Source organism: Glycine soja, chromosome 9, assembly GCF_004193775.1.
Source record: "Glycine soja cultivar W05 chromosome 9, ASM419377v2, whole genome shotgun sequence".
In the NCBI taxonomy this organism is placed as follows: domain Eukaryota; kingdom Viridiplantae; phylum Streptophyta; class Magnoliopsida; order Fabales; family Fabaceae; genus Glycine; species Glycine soja.
The window spans coordinates 6436876-6452788 of record NC_041010.1 but is presented as its reverse complement, the minus strand read 5'-3'; the positions used below and the strand labels follow the sequence as shown (position 1 = coordinate 6452788).

Sequence of the window (15913 nt, the reverse complement as noted above, 5' to 3'; positions counted from 1 at the left end):
AGATTGAATCATTACAAAGTGAAAACATTATCAAATATGGGCTTTTAAAACAAACGTTAAAAGAAAATAAGTCTTTTAGTCTCCTTAGTTTCAACAACTTCTTTCTTGTGCTCTCAAAACAACACTTTTAATGAGATAATAATCCCAATGAATAAAACAAGTTCTAAAAGGGTTTGCAAACAGGGTTGTTCTCAGCCGTTATGGTAATATGGAAAATCAACCATGATATCCGCATTCTTCTAAAATAACACTAGTAATAAATATCTTAAAATAATAGTTGTCTCATAGATATTATAGAATTATCATGCATGCCTTCCACATAATAAAAATTAATCATTGTCAATATCACAATCAATCTATACAACACTAAATCAATTAAATTCTATGGCATCTAAGTGTTATGTGGAGACATACTCCTTCCTCAAAGATGTTATCCCAATCTCAATAATGTGGAACACTAGTTCAATCTCATGTGGAGATATACTCCTTCCTCAAAGATGTCACCTCATTCTCAATAATATGGTGCACCAGCTCAGTCTCATATGGAGATATACTCTTTTCTCGAAGAAGTTACCTTAATAATATGACTTCTTCAAGGAAGAAGTTACCTTAATCTCAATAATGTGGAACACTAGCTCAATCTCATATGGAGATATACTCATTCCTTAAAGAAGTCACCTTATTCTCAATAATGTGAAATATCAGTTTAATCTCATATGAAGATATACTCATTTCTTGAACAATTTACCTCAATATCAATAGTGTGGAGCACCAATTCAATTTCATGTGGAGACATACTCCTTCCTTAAAGAAGTTATCTCAATCTCTTGTAATATGAAGCACCAACTAAATCTCATAATACCAAACAATCATATGTCAAAAACATGATATCAAACATATCCAGATTAATTAAACCAACAAAGAACTTATCATAATTCAATCAATTATAAACACACACCACACAATCACGGTCCATCTCAAATACTTATAATATCCCAAATTCTTTATGTAAAAAATAATCTTCAAAGAATATACCATGACGGTTTTAAAGGAAAAATAAAATGTTTTACTGATCTCTTGAAGACTTTCTTAATTCTCTAGACTAGATGTTTCCACAACGTATTCTATAGTTACATAGCATCACATTTTTCAATTGTTTTGATCTCACTTTCTTCTTCTTTTTTTCTACATCTCTTTCCCCTTGATGTCCATTGATTCTTGTAATATCTATCTATACTAATTCTTAGCAACTTAATTATCTATTATTGATTGCATTTTATCTTATCTTATTTTATCTTACCTATAAAACACAACTAACATTTTATCTTATATAAATATAAAATAAATCTAATATCTTATTTTATTTTATTTATCTTATATATAAATATAAGATAAACTAATATATTTAAAAAATAGAAGGTAAAATAAATATTCTATTTTGTCTTATCTAAACTATACATATGCATTTTTTTATCTTGTTAGTTTTTTTTTATAATAAATATTATTACTATTTTTGGGATGTTACAATGAAGGAGATGGTGATTGCGGTGGTGACAATGATGACTACAATGGCAGAAGTGGTGGTTGTGGTGATAATAATGATGACGAGTTGTGACAATAATGGTGATAGTGGTGGTGGTGGTGACGATGATGATGGTGGAGACAATAGTGAGAGTAGTGAAAGCAATGATGGCGGTGGTTGTTATGGTGACAATGGGGGACTGATGACAAATAAAACATTTTTAGAAGAACAAAAAAAGTAGTTTATACATAAAATATTTGTACACTATTTTCTTTTATTTTTTTCTTCTAAACATGTTCTAATTTTTTTTCATCTATAATGAGTTAGAATTTAATTAAAAGTTAAAGAAAATTATTGAAAATTTCCATATCAATTTAACCCTAATAAATATAAATAAAAAGTGAAAATTTTATAGAATTAGAGTGTGTTTGGAATGATATTTCAGTTAGTTTTTAATTTTTTTTTCTAGCTGAATAACTTATTTGATTGTTTGAAAAATAAACTTTTTTAGTAGTTTCTAATATTTTTTGAAATGTTACTTGAAGTAACATTTTTTAAAGCACTAATTTCGAATTTTTTATATTTTTTATATTTTTTATTTTTTATCCTTAAATATTTATTAGATTTCTTTTTTAATATTTTTTCTAGCTGAAAAAACTTGATTAATTATTTGGTAAAAAAACTTTTTTAATAGCTTTTAATATTTTTTGAGACTTACTTGAAGTAACATTTTTAAAAGCATTAACTTTTAGTTTTTTATATTTATTATTTTTTATCCTTAAATATTTATTAGATTTTCTTTTTAATCTTTTCTATTTAAAGTAAAATTTTATTATTTTATTCTTTATGTCATTTTATATTTTCCAACCACTTAAACATATCATTTTACTAAATACTTATGATTTCGATAAAATACTTTTCAACTTTTACCTATTTTTTTTCCAAATATAACCTTAATCTCATTATCATTAATTCACTTACTATTCTCTTTGTTTCTTTTTAATCGTTGGATTTTTGAAAAAAAAATTATTTATTTTATCATTTACAAATGTTAGGATCATATTAATTATTTTTTTTATCAATTATATCATTATTTATTTTTCATATACATTTATCATTGAATGAGAAGAAAAATAGATAAAATAAAAAATTTCGTAACTATTTTAATAGAATAACTTTTTTTATTGATACAACAACCTAAAACAACACATAAAAAGGAACAGAGTAAAAAAACTAGTAACTGAAAATCAAATAGTATAATATATTAAAAATTTGGCAAAATTGTATTTTTAGTTATCCATTTTATCTCCAATTTTGGATTTGATCTTCTCTAATTTAATTCACAAATTTGATCCCCAGTTTTATAAATCCCTACAAAATTGGTTCTAGAAGTCCGATTTGGACCTGACCGTTAACCTCAGACGTTGACTGTCATTTGTCAATGTCACGTGTGATTGTCACATGTCAATGCCACGTGTCAACGTCTGAGTGGTTCCCTGTAAAGGCTTTATTCTTTGTAGGTAAAATTATACTTTTGGTCTCCTAGTTTTACTCCAATCTCAATTTTGGTTCACTTATAATTTAATTCGCACATTTGGCCCTCCAATTTTATAAATCCCTTTATAAATTCAGCCAAATTTCATTACGGGAGAAGTGGTATCTTAAATTTCAAACAAAAATACCATTGTCATACATAGGCACTGGTATCCCAAATTTCATTACGGGAGAAGTGATATTTTAAACAGTCATATACACATAATACCTCATGGGGAGCAAAAAAAGAAAAAAAAAATAGGGGGTTATTACAGAACCTATTAAAGTAAGAGATCTGAAAATTTTAGGCTCACGTTGGGATTCATGCGCCACTTTCTCAAGTTGAACAACCTCGGAAGTGAGAGAGAGACAAAGAGTGATTTTTCTCTAGATTCCAAGTGAGTGAAAAACTTGCGATGAAAACGAAGTGGCGGGATTTATCAAGACCTACCATGTCTCTAGCACCCTAAACCATTCAAAAAACCAATTTTGCAGGAACAATTTATGAAGAGATTTATAAAACTGAGAACTAAATGTGAAAATTAAACTATAGGGGGACCAAAATCGAAATTGGAGTAAAACTGGGGGACCAAAAATATAATTAGACGTTGACACGTGACATTGACACGTGACACTTAATGTTTGAGGTTAATGGTCAATGTCCAAATCAGACTTTTAATAACTAATTTTACAAGGATTTATAAAACTGTGAACCAAATTTGTGAATTAAATTATAAATCCGTAATTGAATATAAGGTGGAAGATCAATTTTACAATTTTATCTAAAAATTTGAATAATACTAGTAATTAATTTAAGATATTTTTTTCCTACGCAACACTTCTTACGAGAGATGGAATAAATCACTGGAAAAAAATCATAACAGCTTTAAAAAAAAAAAAGAAAAAATAAAAGAGCTACGTCGGTTGAAATTAGTTAATCCAGTGGATAGTCGACAGGCGTTAGTTAAACGAAGCTTGTGAAGTGCCACGTTAGAGAACAGAACACTCTTCTTCTTCTCTCTGGAAGGAACAGGCTCTTCTTCACGAGAAATTATTACTCTCTCTACTTTATCATTAGCTTTTATTTCAGTGTTTGACTTTTTGCGTTGTTGCTTCGTTGTGTGTGCACTCGGTTCTGTTTGGCGTCTGGACAAAAAACATGGGGGAAGAAGAAGAAGAAGAAGTGAGCGTCACCGCTTTGCATCATCCAAACAGCGGAAACGATGATCAGAGCCTCGAATTCGATATATATCCTTTGAGCAGTTACTATTTTGGATCCAAAGATGCTGTTCCCTCCAAAGACCTCACCTTAGTTGATCGTGTTCTCAGGATGAAGTCCAAGTTCGGTTTCTTTCTCCTCCTCTCTGTTTATTTTTACTGCAATTTAATCTCTCTCTTTGTTCTCTTCTTTTAACTTTTCTTTCTTTCTTTAATTTGATTTTGCGTGTTGTTAGCTATGCTGCCAGTGGAATACGAACCTGCGTGGAAGCTGTCTTACTGGTTCGTTGGCTATTCATTTAGCCATTCATTAGCTTCTTGCAATTTTTTTTATTTTTAATTTCATTTCTTACTCTCTCCGTTCTAGAATAATGAAAGAAAATAATAATTTTATAAAAAATAATTTATAGATTTTGTTGGTTCACTGTTAAGAGATAACCTGAAAAATTATAATTAATTATAATTAATGTTACATTAAAAAGTTAAAATTATAATTAATTATAAGAGGGACGGGTAATAATTATGCCAAGTTTCTTGAATGAGTTTCTGGGACCGTAAGCCTTGCCATTTTTATAGTGTTACAAAAAAGGTGTATTCAGGTTTGATTTAGTTTAGGCTATGTTCGGCCAGCTTTTTTTTTTTCCATAGAAGCTTTTTTTAAACTCAAAAGTAAGAATTTAAAAAGAAGAAGAAACATTTTGACAATTTTTATTTCTTTTAAGATGACTTGATAGGCTAGAGAGAGACAACAGAGCAAGGAGACAGGAAAACAGAGAGTGTGGGGGAGAGAAAAGAGAAGTTAGTTTTTTTTAAGTTGCTTATTGTATAAGAATTAAGGTACTTAGTTTTTTGAGTGTATAAATAATCTATACACTGAGAGTATAAAGAAAAGAATATTTATTCTATTATCTAATCATAATTTGTTAACTGATAAAAACCATGATTTTTTATTAGTTGACAAGATAATTTTTTTTACATGTGTATGAAAATTAAATTCTTTTTTTTTTTAAATAAAACTTTCAGAAAATGTGTTTGGTTTGAAGGAAAAGAAAAGGGTGAAAAAAAGTGGTCAAACTTTACATTAAAGTGCATTATCATCTTCTTAACGAGCCAAAATTTAAGAGTAGATACCTTGTTAAAGATAAATTCTCGTTAGAATAGCCTTGTCCATATCATGTTTTGTCTGTGTGGTTCCACTTACTCTATGTATCATGTTTTTGTCTGTATAGTTCTACTTACTCTATTCACTTGGTGTATGTTTGGACACACATCCAATACTCACGTCCAGCAATAAAATCACGTATGAGGATAGTATTTTATATATATATTTATGCAGAGGCAACAGTTTGAAGCTTCCGCGTCATGTCTGTATTGATGTGGAATGGAACACAGATTATCCATTGAGCATAAATTTTGGCAGTTCAACATCAAGTATATCATTGTGATCATTATGTATTCAAAATTTAAGATGGATTGGACATTCACAAGGATTCAAACCAATACTTTGTATTTAGCTATATTTAGACTACATATTAGACCTTAAGTAAAGCAGTTTAATACTTTAATCAACTTAAATGGAGAACCAATTAATATTTAAATTCTCAGATATTGGAGGCAGAGCGTGTCTCCCAATCTCCTATAGAGGGAATTATACAAACTTCTGTTGTATCATAAAGTGTTCTTGATTTTGCTGTGTATCAAATTCACACTGATACTGGTGTAGAGATTCATTGACTAGCTAAAAAGCTTTTGTATACTGTTTTAATTTTTAAACATAGTGGGATTCGCTTATGATGGCGAGACTTACCACACAATCTCCTCACCATTAAATGACTTTTTATATATGTTTAATTTCATCATGCCTACTGTTAATTGAAAATTTACCCAAGATAGATATCTTCTATTGCCTCTTGAGGTCTATTTTTTGTTCCAAACTTCCTGTTGCAAGTAAACTTATGGAAATTCTTCTTGAAAATTGAGATTGAGGAAGACATGATTGACTTAACTTTTCTTGAAGTTATATTCGTAATCTTCATCTTAGCAATTGGGCATTTGATTTTGTTGCTGAAGTGCTAGATAGATATTGTCAAACACCTAAGCTTTGCAATATGATTCTGAACTGAGAGGTGAGAATGTAAATGTTCTTCTATCAGGTTGAATTGTTCAAACATCCTCATTTGTTGCTGTTGCAAATAAGAAATTCCATATATAAACTTCCTGGTGGCCGATTAAGGCCAGGTGAATCAGGTATTAGAGGAAGCTCAAACATTGAAATGAAAAGCTTTGGGAATGTTTTTTGTGATATTTTACTGAAGATTAAATTGTGAATTTCTAGATACTGATGGGTTGAAGCGTAAGCTGGCAAGGAAGCTCTCTGTGAATGAAGATGGGGACGGGTCAGAATGGGAGGTATTAAACTTGTCCTTTTGTACTTGTCATTACAACCTCACATCACGTGAGCATTTGAACTATAATTTACTTGGTTTAGGTGGGTGAATGCCTTGGAATGTGGTGGAGGCCTGATTTTGAAACATTAATGTATCCCTTCATTCCACCTAATGTAAAAAAGCCAAAGGTACATAATTCCAATGGCTTGTTTATACAAATTCTGATAGATGTCCTAGTTTCACAGTCTTGGTTTGTGGTGTAGGAGTGTACCAAAGTCTTCCTTGTGAAGCTGCCAGAGAGTAGAAAGTTCATTGTGCCTACAAACATGAGGGTGCTTGCAGTTCCGTTGTGCCAAGTTCATGAAAATCACAAGGTACAGACTAAGAAAATCCATTCACATGGAAAGTATCTAGCTCTATGTTGCTCTGATAAGTGATATCATTAAGCCTTCACACTTCACAGTATTGAAATTAGTACATGTGGCCAGTCTGGTGTTTATATATTTTATTTCATTTATGTTTATAAATTAAAACATACTTTAGGATAACATGGTCAAACTGACATTATTCAAGGATAACAATTCCTTTTTGATCCTCATTATGGTGATTGTGGTTGACTTTATCTCGGAGTACTAGTTTGTTTTCCTGAAAACTGTAAGGACATTGGTTGGTTATGGTCTGTCTTATCCAATATTTCCTATGAGAAATGCTGGAGTGTTCAGTTGATGATTGGGTTGACCCCTTTACCTGTGCATTTTACAGACATATGGGCAAATTATATCAGGGGTCCCACAGCTGCTGTCAAAATTCTCTTTCAACATGATAGAATCTTGATACCTGATTGCAACCTATTTTATCATCCAGGGTGAAGGGACTAAGGCTTTGCTCGTTAGAATCCTCTCCTCATGTCGCGTCCAGACTCCAGACACAGACTTGTATATATCATGGCTTTCTAGTTTCTATACGAAAAATTATACTGTAATGTTGAAAATAGCTACATGTATCATACTTGCATGGTTAGTGTGAAATTTTCTTCAGAGTAATGGAGTTCGATTGGTTCTTTAATTTTGCCTTTGTTTTCACTTGACATGATAATTGATAACATAGGCATCATATAACTGTTAGCATTATGCTTCTAAGTTTCTTGGAAAACATAGAAGGTAAGGAGGTTAGGTCTTCATTAAGAACTGGCTGACCGAGATAACAGCTAGTTCATCAGCATATTACTTGATGCCATGCTAGTGTATTCAGTAAAAGACTTTGTACTTTTCTTGTCTCTTTGATGGCCGTGATGCGAGATCGTGACTTGTTGGCTTAGAATCTATAAGACATACATGTTTTGAACGTGGATAGTTGCCTATTAGTTTGTTATTTTCTATTAATTGTTTGAACAAGTTTTTAGTATTAGTTTGTTATTTTTTAGTAATTGTTAGACCAAGCGTGGTTGGTTATTATCTAGGAAGTCCATTATTATTGCTTATAATAAATCTATATATTTAAACAGATATGATCATTCAACAAGAAAAGTATGCATTCATCTCCTTTAATTTTGTGAGTTACGCTTATTTTATAACAATACCAAACACCTCGTGAGGTTTTGGCACTTGAAATGGTGTTTTGAATGCTAGAAGGATCCTGTGATGCTAGAAAGAATGCTTGGGCTTCTGATCTTGACAATGCCAAAAGGAGAGTCTCGACTGATTTTGACGGTTTAGAGAGGAGATCACTGATGCTGCGAAGGGAAGTAATGTTAATAGAGTTGGTTGCAATGGAGGCTGTTTTTGGATCGAACTTCTTAGAGATAGACTAGTCATGAAGAGTTTTTTATGTAACTCATGTACACAATGTTGAAATAATTAGCATTTGTCAAAATTTACTGGTACTTTTCATATATATTTATGCAGATGGGTTATAATAGATAACAATATGTATTCCTGTACAATTTTGCCAATTTTGTTTCAGATGCTTTTGCTTAAGATTTGACTTGGTTTTGTGCTTGTTCTTGCACAACCTTATCCTTAACTTGGTTTTTCATCAATCAGATCATTAGTCTCCTTGACAATTTCCAATATGTTAACTCCATAAACAAGACCAAAAAAGAAATGAAAATACTGACTGTTGGAGGTTAGTTTCTTGTTCTTTAGTCTCTGGTTTGTTGCTGAGTTGAGTTGGAATAGGATAACCAGGAATGACATCGCGTGGGAGGTGGATTTAGCGCAGTTAAATTTATAAGCATTCTCACATAGTCGCGGTATTCGTAACCATTGGATGAAGATCGGACGGATCATCAGATTTTAAATGTTTGTTTTAACTCTGATTTATTGAAATAAAATATGAACAGTCTGATTTTCATCAGACGGTTGATTTTGAATTGCTGAATATATGAATGTGTGAAAAATTAAAATGCAAAAAAATCCAGATCTTATTCGTAGGTAATTTATAAATATTTTTGTAAGTACTTAAGTATTAAAAATAGGTAATTTATAATATTTTTGTAAATACTCAATAAGTATTAAAGATTATCCTAACCTGATGATTTCTAGAGACATAACACACTTAAATTTTGAAACACAATAAAAAAAAGTAATATATACTCATACAGTTGGTAGGAGAAAGATAAGGTCTTGTTGTGATATAAATTGTGGGGGCACATTTTGGACACAGTTGCAAATTTCACCTCTCTTTTGGCATTCATGTGTACATCTAAAACATGGTAACAATTTGATTTATGACAATTGATTGTTGCCCATCACCAACGTCGGTGATCCTTGCAGCATCAAAGGAAATTGACAAAGAAAATGATTAAAATACTCATTATCTGGATCAGAACAGAACATAAAGAAAGTCAGTCTTTAGACTATTAAATATTAATCCAGATCATGCATGGTTCCTTTTTCTATTTTTTTTCCCAACCACGTGCTTCTTTGTACTGTTCCTTTCATTTGTATTTGACAAGGATTAAAACATCTGGAGAAAAATCTTTACATGGAAAAATGTTATTTGAGCACTATTCATATGTTTTTGTCTGATAAGAAAACCATATTATAAATATTTTTATTATTTTTTCCTCAATTTTTATTTTTTATTACAAAGGAATTCTTCTTTGTTATTTCAAATAATAATCTTTTTTGGAACTTATGCTTAAAAATAATAGGTTTTTATCTGTTGTTTTCATTGTATTTCTAGTAATTGATTAGATCAAATACAGAATCAACTAATTCATATAACTTCATGCTTTTTGTAAATTTAATATAAAAGTTATTCTTTTACGTAGTTCAAACAAAATGAATTTTACTTACAACATATCTACATTCAAACATAACAATAAATTATAATAAAAATATAATCAACTATTGAAATTAATTTTTTTTTCCAAATCTAATCTGAACACCAACTTGATTTTTTTTTAACTCGTGTTTTTTCTCCCCTTATGTTTCTAACAGTTGTCCTATTGTGTTGCGATGAAGTTTGAAAAGAGAAAACAACAATGGTTTCCATACAAGATTCTCGGCCGTGGTTTTCAACAATGAAAATCTAAACTATAGAGTGGTTTGTATTTTTCGGAATCATTCATAATCATATATTGACCTAAGTTTTTTTTTTTATTATCATCGGACTCGAGTTTTAAATATAGTCAGCCAAGCCCACCCATAAAATAAAATATAAGCAATTCAACGTTGAAAAACCAGAAATGAATATAGTATAATAACAGCTGTTTTAATTATTGAATAAAATTTACAGGATCTGTGTTTGTGTTCACAAGAGAGGAGGGAACAATAAAAAAAGAAGATAACGTACTCTTCATATTGTCAACGGGCTGACTTTTCTTGGATATAGAAATTAGAAAATCAACTTAAAGCAACATTGGCAGTGTATTAAACAGTGGAGTAGGTAGATATTATATATCTATGAGAAAAATGGCAAATTAATAACAAAAAAGAGAGAGAGAAAAATGACAAAAAGATCATGAAAATGTTCTATCTCATACTATTTTATAGTGAGTTAGTTATTGTTACAAGAGAAATGCCAGTAATATATTAACTAAAAATTATTAAAAATCACAAAGTAAGTCTTACATCTTATTATTTAATGAATTTCACTCATAGTTTTATAATATTTAATATTTTTAATTAATAATAAAAATATGTGCATATCGATCACTCCTCTTATCACACAGTCAAGACAAAAGATTTTATTTATATAAAGTGAGAGGAACATTTTAAAGGGTCTGAATTTATAATCATTGAGTATAAAACATTAATAGAATAAATAAATTGTAATTACCTCATAACTTGTTGAAAATGTATCCAGCAAGAGTAATTTGTTTATATAATATGAGAATAATTACATTTTATTATAATTGAAATTAAGGAATAATTAAGTTTTTTTATTGGTAAAGAATATAAGTTTAGTTGGACATTTCTATCGAGAAGAAAATGAATTTTTAGTCGAACATATTTATCTAGAAGGTAATACTTGATTGCATATATATATATATATATATATATTGTGTGTGTGTGGGTATTTACATATATAACATTAATTATTCATCATTTATGTATAATTATATAATTTATATTAGTTTCTTGTGATGATTTTTTTTTAGAAGTTTCTTGTGAAGATAACTCTCAATAGATGTGTGTTCATAGTTTTCAAATAATTATGAAATGAAAATTTGGTCTTTAATATTACTATTTGCAATTGCGAGAATGTGACACCCTTTATCCTAACATGCATAAAAATGAGAAAAACATAAAATGTGAAATTTAATTAAATCAATTTTATTCAATAAAATCGTAAGTAAATTCACATGAGTAAAAGGTCTATATTTGTTTCATTGTTATTAAATAAAACTTTTCAGGAATATTTTCAGCTCAAAACAAAGTCATTCAAGTTTACAAAAGAACTTAAATAAGTAACAAAAATAAAGTAAAATGACATGTTTGGAACATCATGCAATTAAAATATAAACTTATGTTTCAATGTCATCCTATTAGAGCATTGTGTTCTAATGTCCTCTAATACGAGATTCCTTAAAGTAATCCACCTAATCATCTGCTCTCACGAACACAAGGTTCGAGATCATCACTGAATTCAAACACAAATAACACATGAGGAGTGAGTTATCATATTCCTAAACAGGTAGAGATAAAAGAATACAAATATATATATACTATAAGTATAACAAGTTTAACTTAGCACAATTCCCATCATTTTACTACTCATTGTGTACCATCACTTGTCCCAAGAATTTAATCACTTAATCACATTTCACACCTTCACATTAATCACATGTTTAGAACAATAAATCTTAAGTACAACACAATTTCTCACACTCACACAATGCATTACCCACCATCACGTAGCAAGTCACAATAATCATTACACGGACGTTATGCAACATATACACCAAGACTCAATCCTATATGTAGCGTGAAACTACGTCAGTGAAAAACAACACAAGTGTGCCTAGGAGTACATAATAAGACACGTCACACAATGGGTATATCAAGTCACTCACACTAAATGAAATCATAAGATGACCAGTTAGGGTGACTTTGTTTTGAGAGAATGCTCCAATCATATGGGATCAATATAGACTTAAGGAAACACTCAAATTGAATGTATTTACCCCTAAGGTCTAGATTTTGAAGAATCCATAACTTTTGCATGCAGACACTATTCATGAATTATACAATACTCATGACCTCACACTTATTTTCAAACACATTTAACACAATTCACTACAATTTAACACCTCGGGTTTTTAACTTGGAATCTGATAACTGCTAAATAATAGTGAATTAATAGTGGAAAATCAGTCTAAAATTAACTTAGAATTAATTATTTAGGAGTTATTTATGCTTTAATTTGGAAAGATTCAATTAAATTCGAATTTTGATTGCAGATGTGAAAAAGGGAGGTACAACAAGCAAAAAGGAGCAGAAATAAAGAAAAAAAATAAGAAAATCAGAAGAAGCCCAAGTCCAGCAAGGCGCTAAGCGCATGACGTGCCCAGCGCGCAAGAAGGCAAGGCGCTAAGCGCACGGCACGCGCTGAGCGCGACGTGACGCTGAGCGCGAGGCTTCGCGCTCAGTGAGACTAGGAAAGCCCAAGCCCAAGTTTGCACTTATAAATAAGAGGGTCAGCCTAGGAAAATGTACACACTTCCTGAGAGCTCAGTTTTCAGACCTCTGGCACTCAGTTCTCTCCTTTTCCTTCCCTTTTCTTATATTCTTATTATCTTTCTTTCAACCCCCCCCCCCCCTTCTCATTGTAAAGCCCTCATGACTATGAGTGGCTAATCCCCTAGCTAGGGCCTGGCAGGCCTAAAAAGTCAATGATGTATGGAGCATTTCAAGAGTTATCAATAAAAAGAGGAATTCCTTCCAGGTTCTTTTATTTATTTACCGTTCTTTCTTTTTACATCCTGTATCTCTGAACTTGCTTTCTGTTAGGGTTTAGTCCACTCGGGAGAGGGTAAAGCCTAATTAGAGGTAAGGAATGAATACTTGAATCTGTTTTTAAGGGTTAGGCCACTCGGGAGAGGGTAACGCTTAAGAGAACACTAAAAGGAGGAAATTATCGGGTTATCTTTTAGAGGATTTTCCTTCCAATTTCTTTTATCTTCTTTTCTTTCTTGCTTATTTTGCATCTCGGACTTTGTTTTCTGTTAGTCTTTAGGCCACTCGGGAGAGGGTAAAGCCTAAGTAGGGATAAATAATGAATGCGTGAATCGGTTTTAAGGATTAGGCCATTCAGGAGAGGGTAACGCTTAATAAAACAATAAAAGAAAGAAATCATTGGGTTAGCATGACTTAATGCCTCAATGCCCATGCTTTAGCAAACATCTAGAACGTAATCTTAATGCATCTTAGTTATTGAGTTTTCGCAAAGGGCATTTAGAAGATGGGTAATTAAGGTAGGCTTATCATCATGAGGCATCAGGGGCAAGTAGATGGATAGATGTGGGGCAAAATTAGTTCACTGGTATTGATAATAGACAAATCCAGAATCCATATATCTAGGCTAATTAGACTTGTCAGGTTTTAACGATTTTAATATATAGATCTTACTCCCTATTTTTATTGTTGGTTTTTCTAAGAAGTAGTTATTGCTTATTTTACTGTTGGGTTTTAGGAGTAAGTACTTAGATTTAGTAGATTTAGATTTTATTTCTTTGAATTTCGTAGAAGTAGTTATCTTTATCGCAATTTAAATATTTTATCTTCTAATCTTATCTTTAAATCTTCTATCTTATCTATTATCTTTATCTTTTATTTTAAATTTCTTAGATTTAGATTGCCTTTAATTTTACACACGAATTTTACAACTTGCAAACTGAAAAGTACTTCACATAAGTGCAACAGAATCCCTGTGGTACGACACTCGGCTTACCGAGAAATTATTACTACGAGCGATTTGGTACACTTGCCAAAGAGCTAACAGAATCGTACACTTTTCTTTTAACACCTCACACATTGCGCTACAATTTAATATCTCAGGTTCCTAACTTGAAACCTTACGCTTTCCTTTTAACACCTTGCGCATTACGCTATAATTTAACACCTCGGGTTCTTAACTTGGAACCCTACATTTTTCTTTTATCACCTTGCACATAAACATTTTTCTCAAGGTAAACACCAGTCAGATTATTGTATAATTCACAACTCAAAACACAAGTAATATCACATCAAGTATTAACCACATACTTATCACAATCATATCTCATGTCCACAATTTAACACCTTTCAACGTCACAATCCATCATCACATGTCCGCGTGTATCTTACAAATTAACACATGCTCAACTTACCACTTATACTCAATCTCAATCATAATTCATAATATACAAATAGTATTACATACATAAACAAACATAGTATATAAATAACTAAACACACAAATATTCTAATCATGAATTTACAAAGTGAAATATAATCAAACAAAACTGCATCAAGGATTCACTAAAACTTTTGAAGAACCTTATAGTTTAATAGACTTTGGTCAATTTTAAAGAATAACAATATGAAACAATATATAAACTTATACTAAATATTAAAACTAAAACAATAATCGAGAATGTCATTTTGTTAGCCTATTCTAATTTCATATTATAATATTAATTCCAAACTATATATAAAAAAATCCCTAAAAAACACGAAAAGGGGAAAATACAAAATCAATATCTCACTCCCTCTTATGGTAAATCTCTCCTAACTTAATTTCATCAATTCACACTAATTAGAAAAGGCTTAATTTCTGGGTTTCACACTACAAGAACATATCAATTTCACAATAATTTTGCATCGAGACATCAATTGGTCTGTCAAACAAAGTCAATTCAGGAATAAAAGAATAAGAACAGAATTGAAATTCATAAAACAACCCAAAGTAACCCAAAATTTATCCTCTAGGGATTAGTACACATGTTCACTCAAACCCCAATTGCGATAAACTCATCATTTACCTCTAAGCAGACTCACGTGTGTAGCATGACGATGATAGCGATGTCTTTAACGATTCCCTAAGATTCATCGAGTTTTTCCTCTGGTTGTCATGTTAGGATTCCAAGCATTAGAGAAAAGAAAAGATTGAAACCTCAATTTCATTATCTCCGTGCAAGAGACTTTTCTCACTCTACAAACGTTATTTTGCTATTCCCAATGGTGAGAATATGTAAGAATGACATATATTGTAAGTATGTAAGAACTGAACCTATTATTTATAGGATATCCTGAACCTATTATTTACTCTATTTTTTTATGTCATTATTTTATAAAAAGAAACTTTATTTTACTCTTTAATTAAATAAATAATTAATTAAAATATCTCTTTATTTTCTAAAACATCATTTTAATCTATTTATTTTCTAATACTATAAAATCCTTATTTTAAATAACATAAATTTTTTTCTCTCATTTATTTAATTTCTAAAAACTCTTTTATTTATTAAAACAAAGAGATGTTACATATAACACAAGAAGGCGGAGAAGAAAAAGACAAAAGAGAGAGCATGCGACGCGGGTAAATAAAATGTCTGAATAGTCAACACAATCTTCGCCTTCAAACTTCAAATCTTAGTTGCTTTACTCCTTAAGTTAAAAGTCTCGTACCACGATCCTTCAAAGTATAATAGACCTTTCACTTTCAACTTAAAATACTTGCACATACTTTATAGTATATAATATAACCACACTTAGTTCCACACATATTTTCATTATATTAATACACAATCTTACTATATATGAAG

At 30.6% G+C, this 15913-nt stretch overlaps 1 protein-coding gene across 1 annotated transcript; it reads left to right on the top strand.

The window, feature by feature from the left end:
* The first annotated feature begins 3989 nt into the window (after positions 1 to 3989).
* LOC114368811 (pre-mRNA cleavage factor Im 25 kDa subunit 1-like) lies at positions 3990 to 7725 on the top strand. Its single transcript, XM_028326073.1, has 7 exons — positions 3990 to 4396; positions 4510 to 4555; positions 6427 to 6520; positions 6609 to 6682; positions 6762 to 6848; positions 6924 to 7034; positions 7423 to 7725. Exons 1-7 carry the CDS (start codon positions 4215 to 4217, stop codon positions 7492 to 7494), a joined length of 666 nt encoding a protein of 221 aa, XP_028181874.1. The 5' UTR covers positions 3990 to 4214; the 3' UTR covers positions 7495 to 7725.
* Positions 7726 to 15913: the final 8188 nt, after the last annotated feature.

Coding starts and splice junctions, on each gene's coding strand:
- LOC114368811 (XM_028326073.1), top strand. CDS start 4,215: ATGGGGGAAGAAGAAGAAGAAGAAGTGAGCGTCACCGCTTTGCATCAT. Junction 6,521..6,608: donor ATTAAGGCCAGGTGAATCAG/GTATTAGAGGAA, acceptor GTGAATTTCTAG/ATACTGATGGGTTGAAGCGT. Junction 7,035..7,422: donor AAGTTCATGAAAATCACAAG/GTACAGACTAAG, acceptor TGCATTTTACAG/ACATATGGGCAAATTATATC.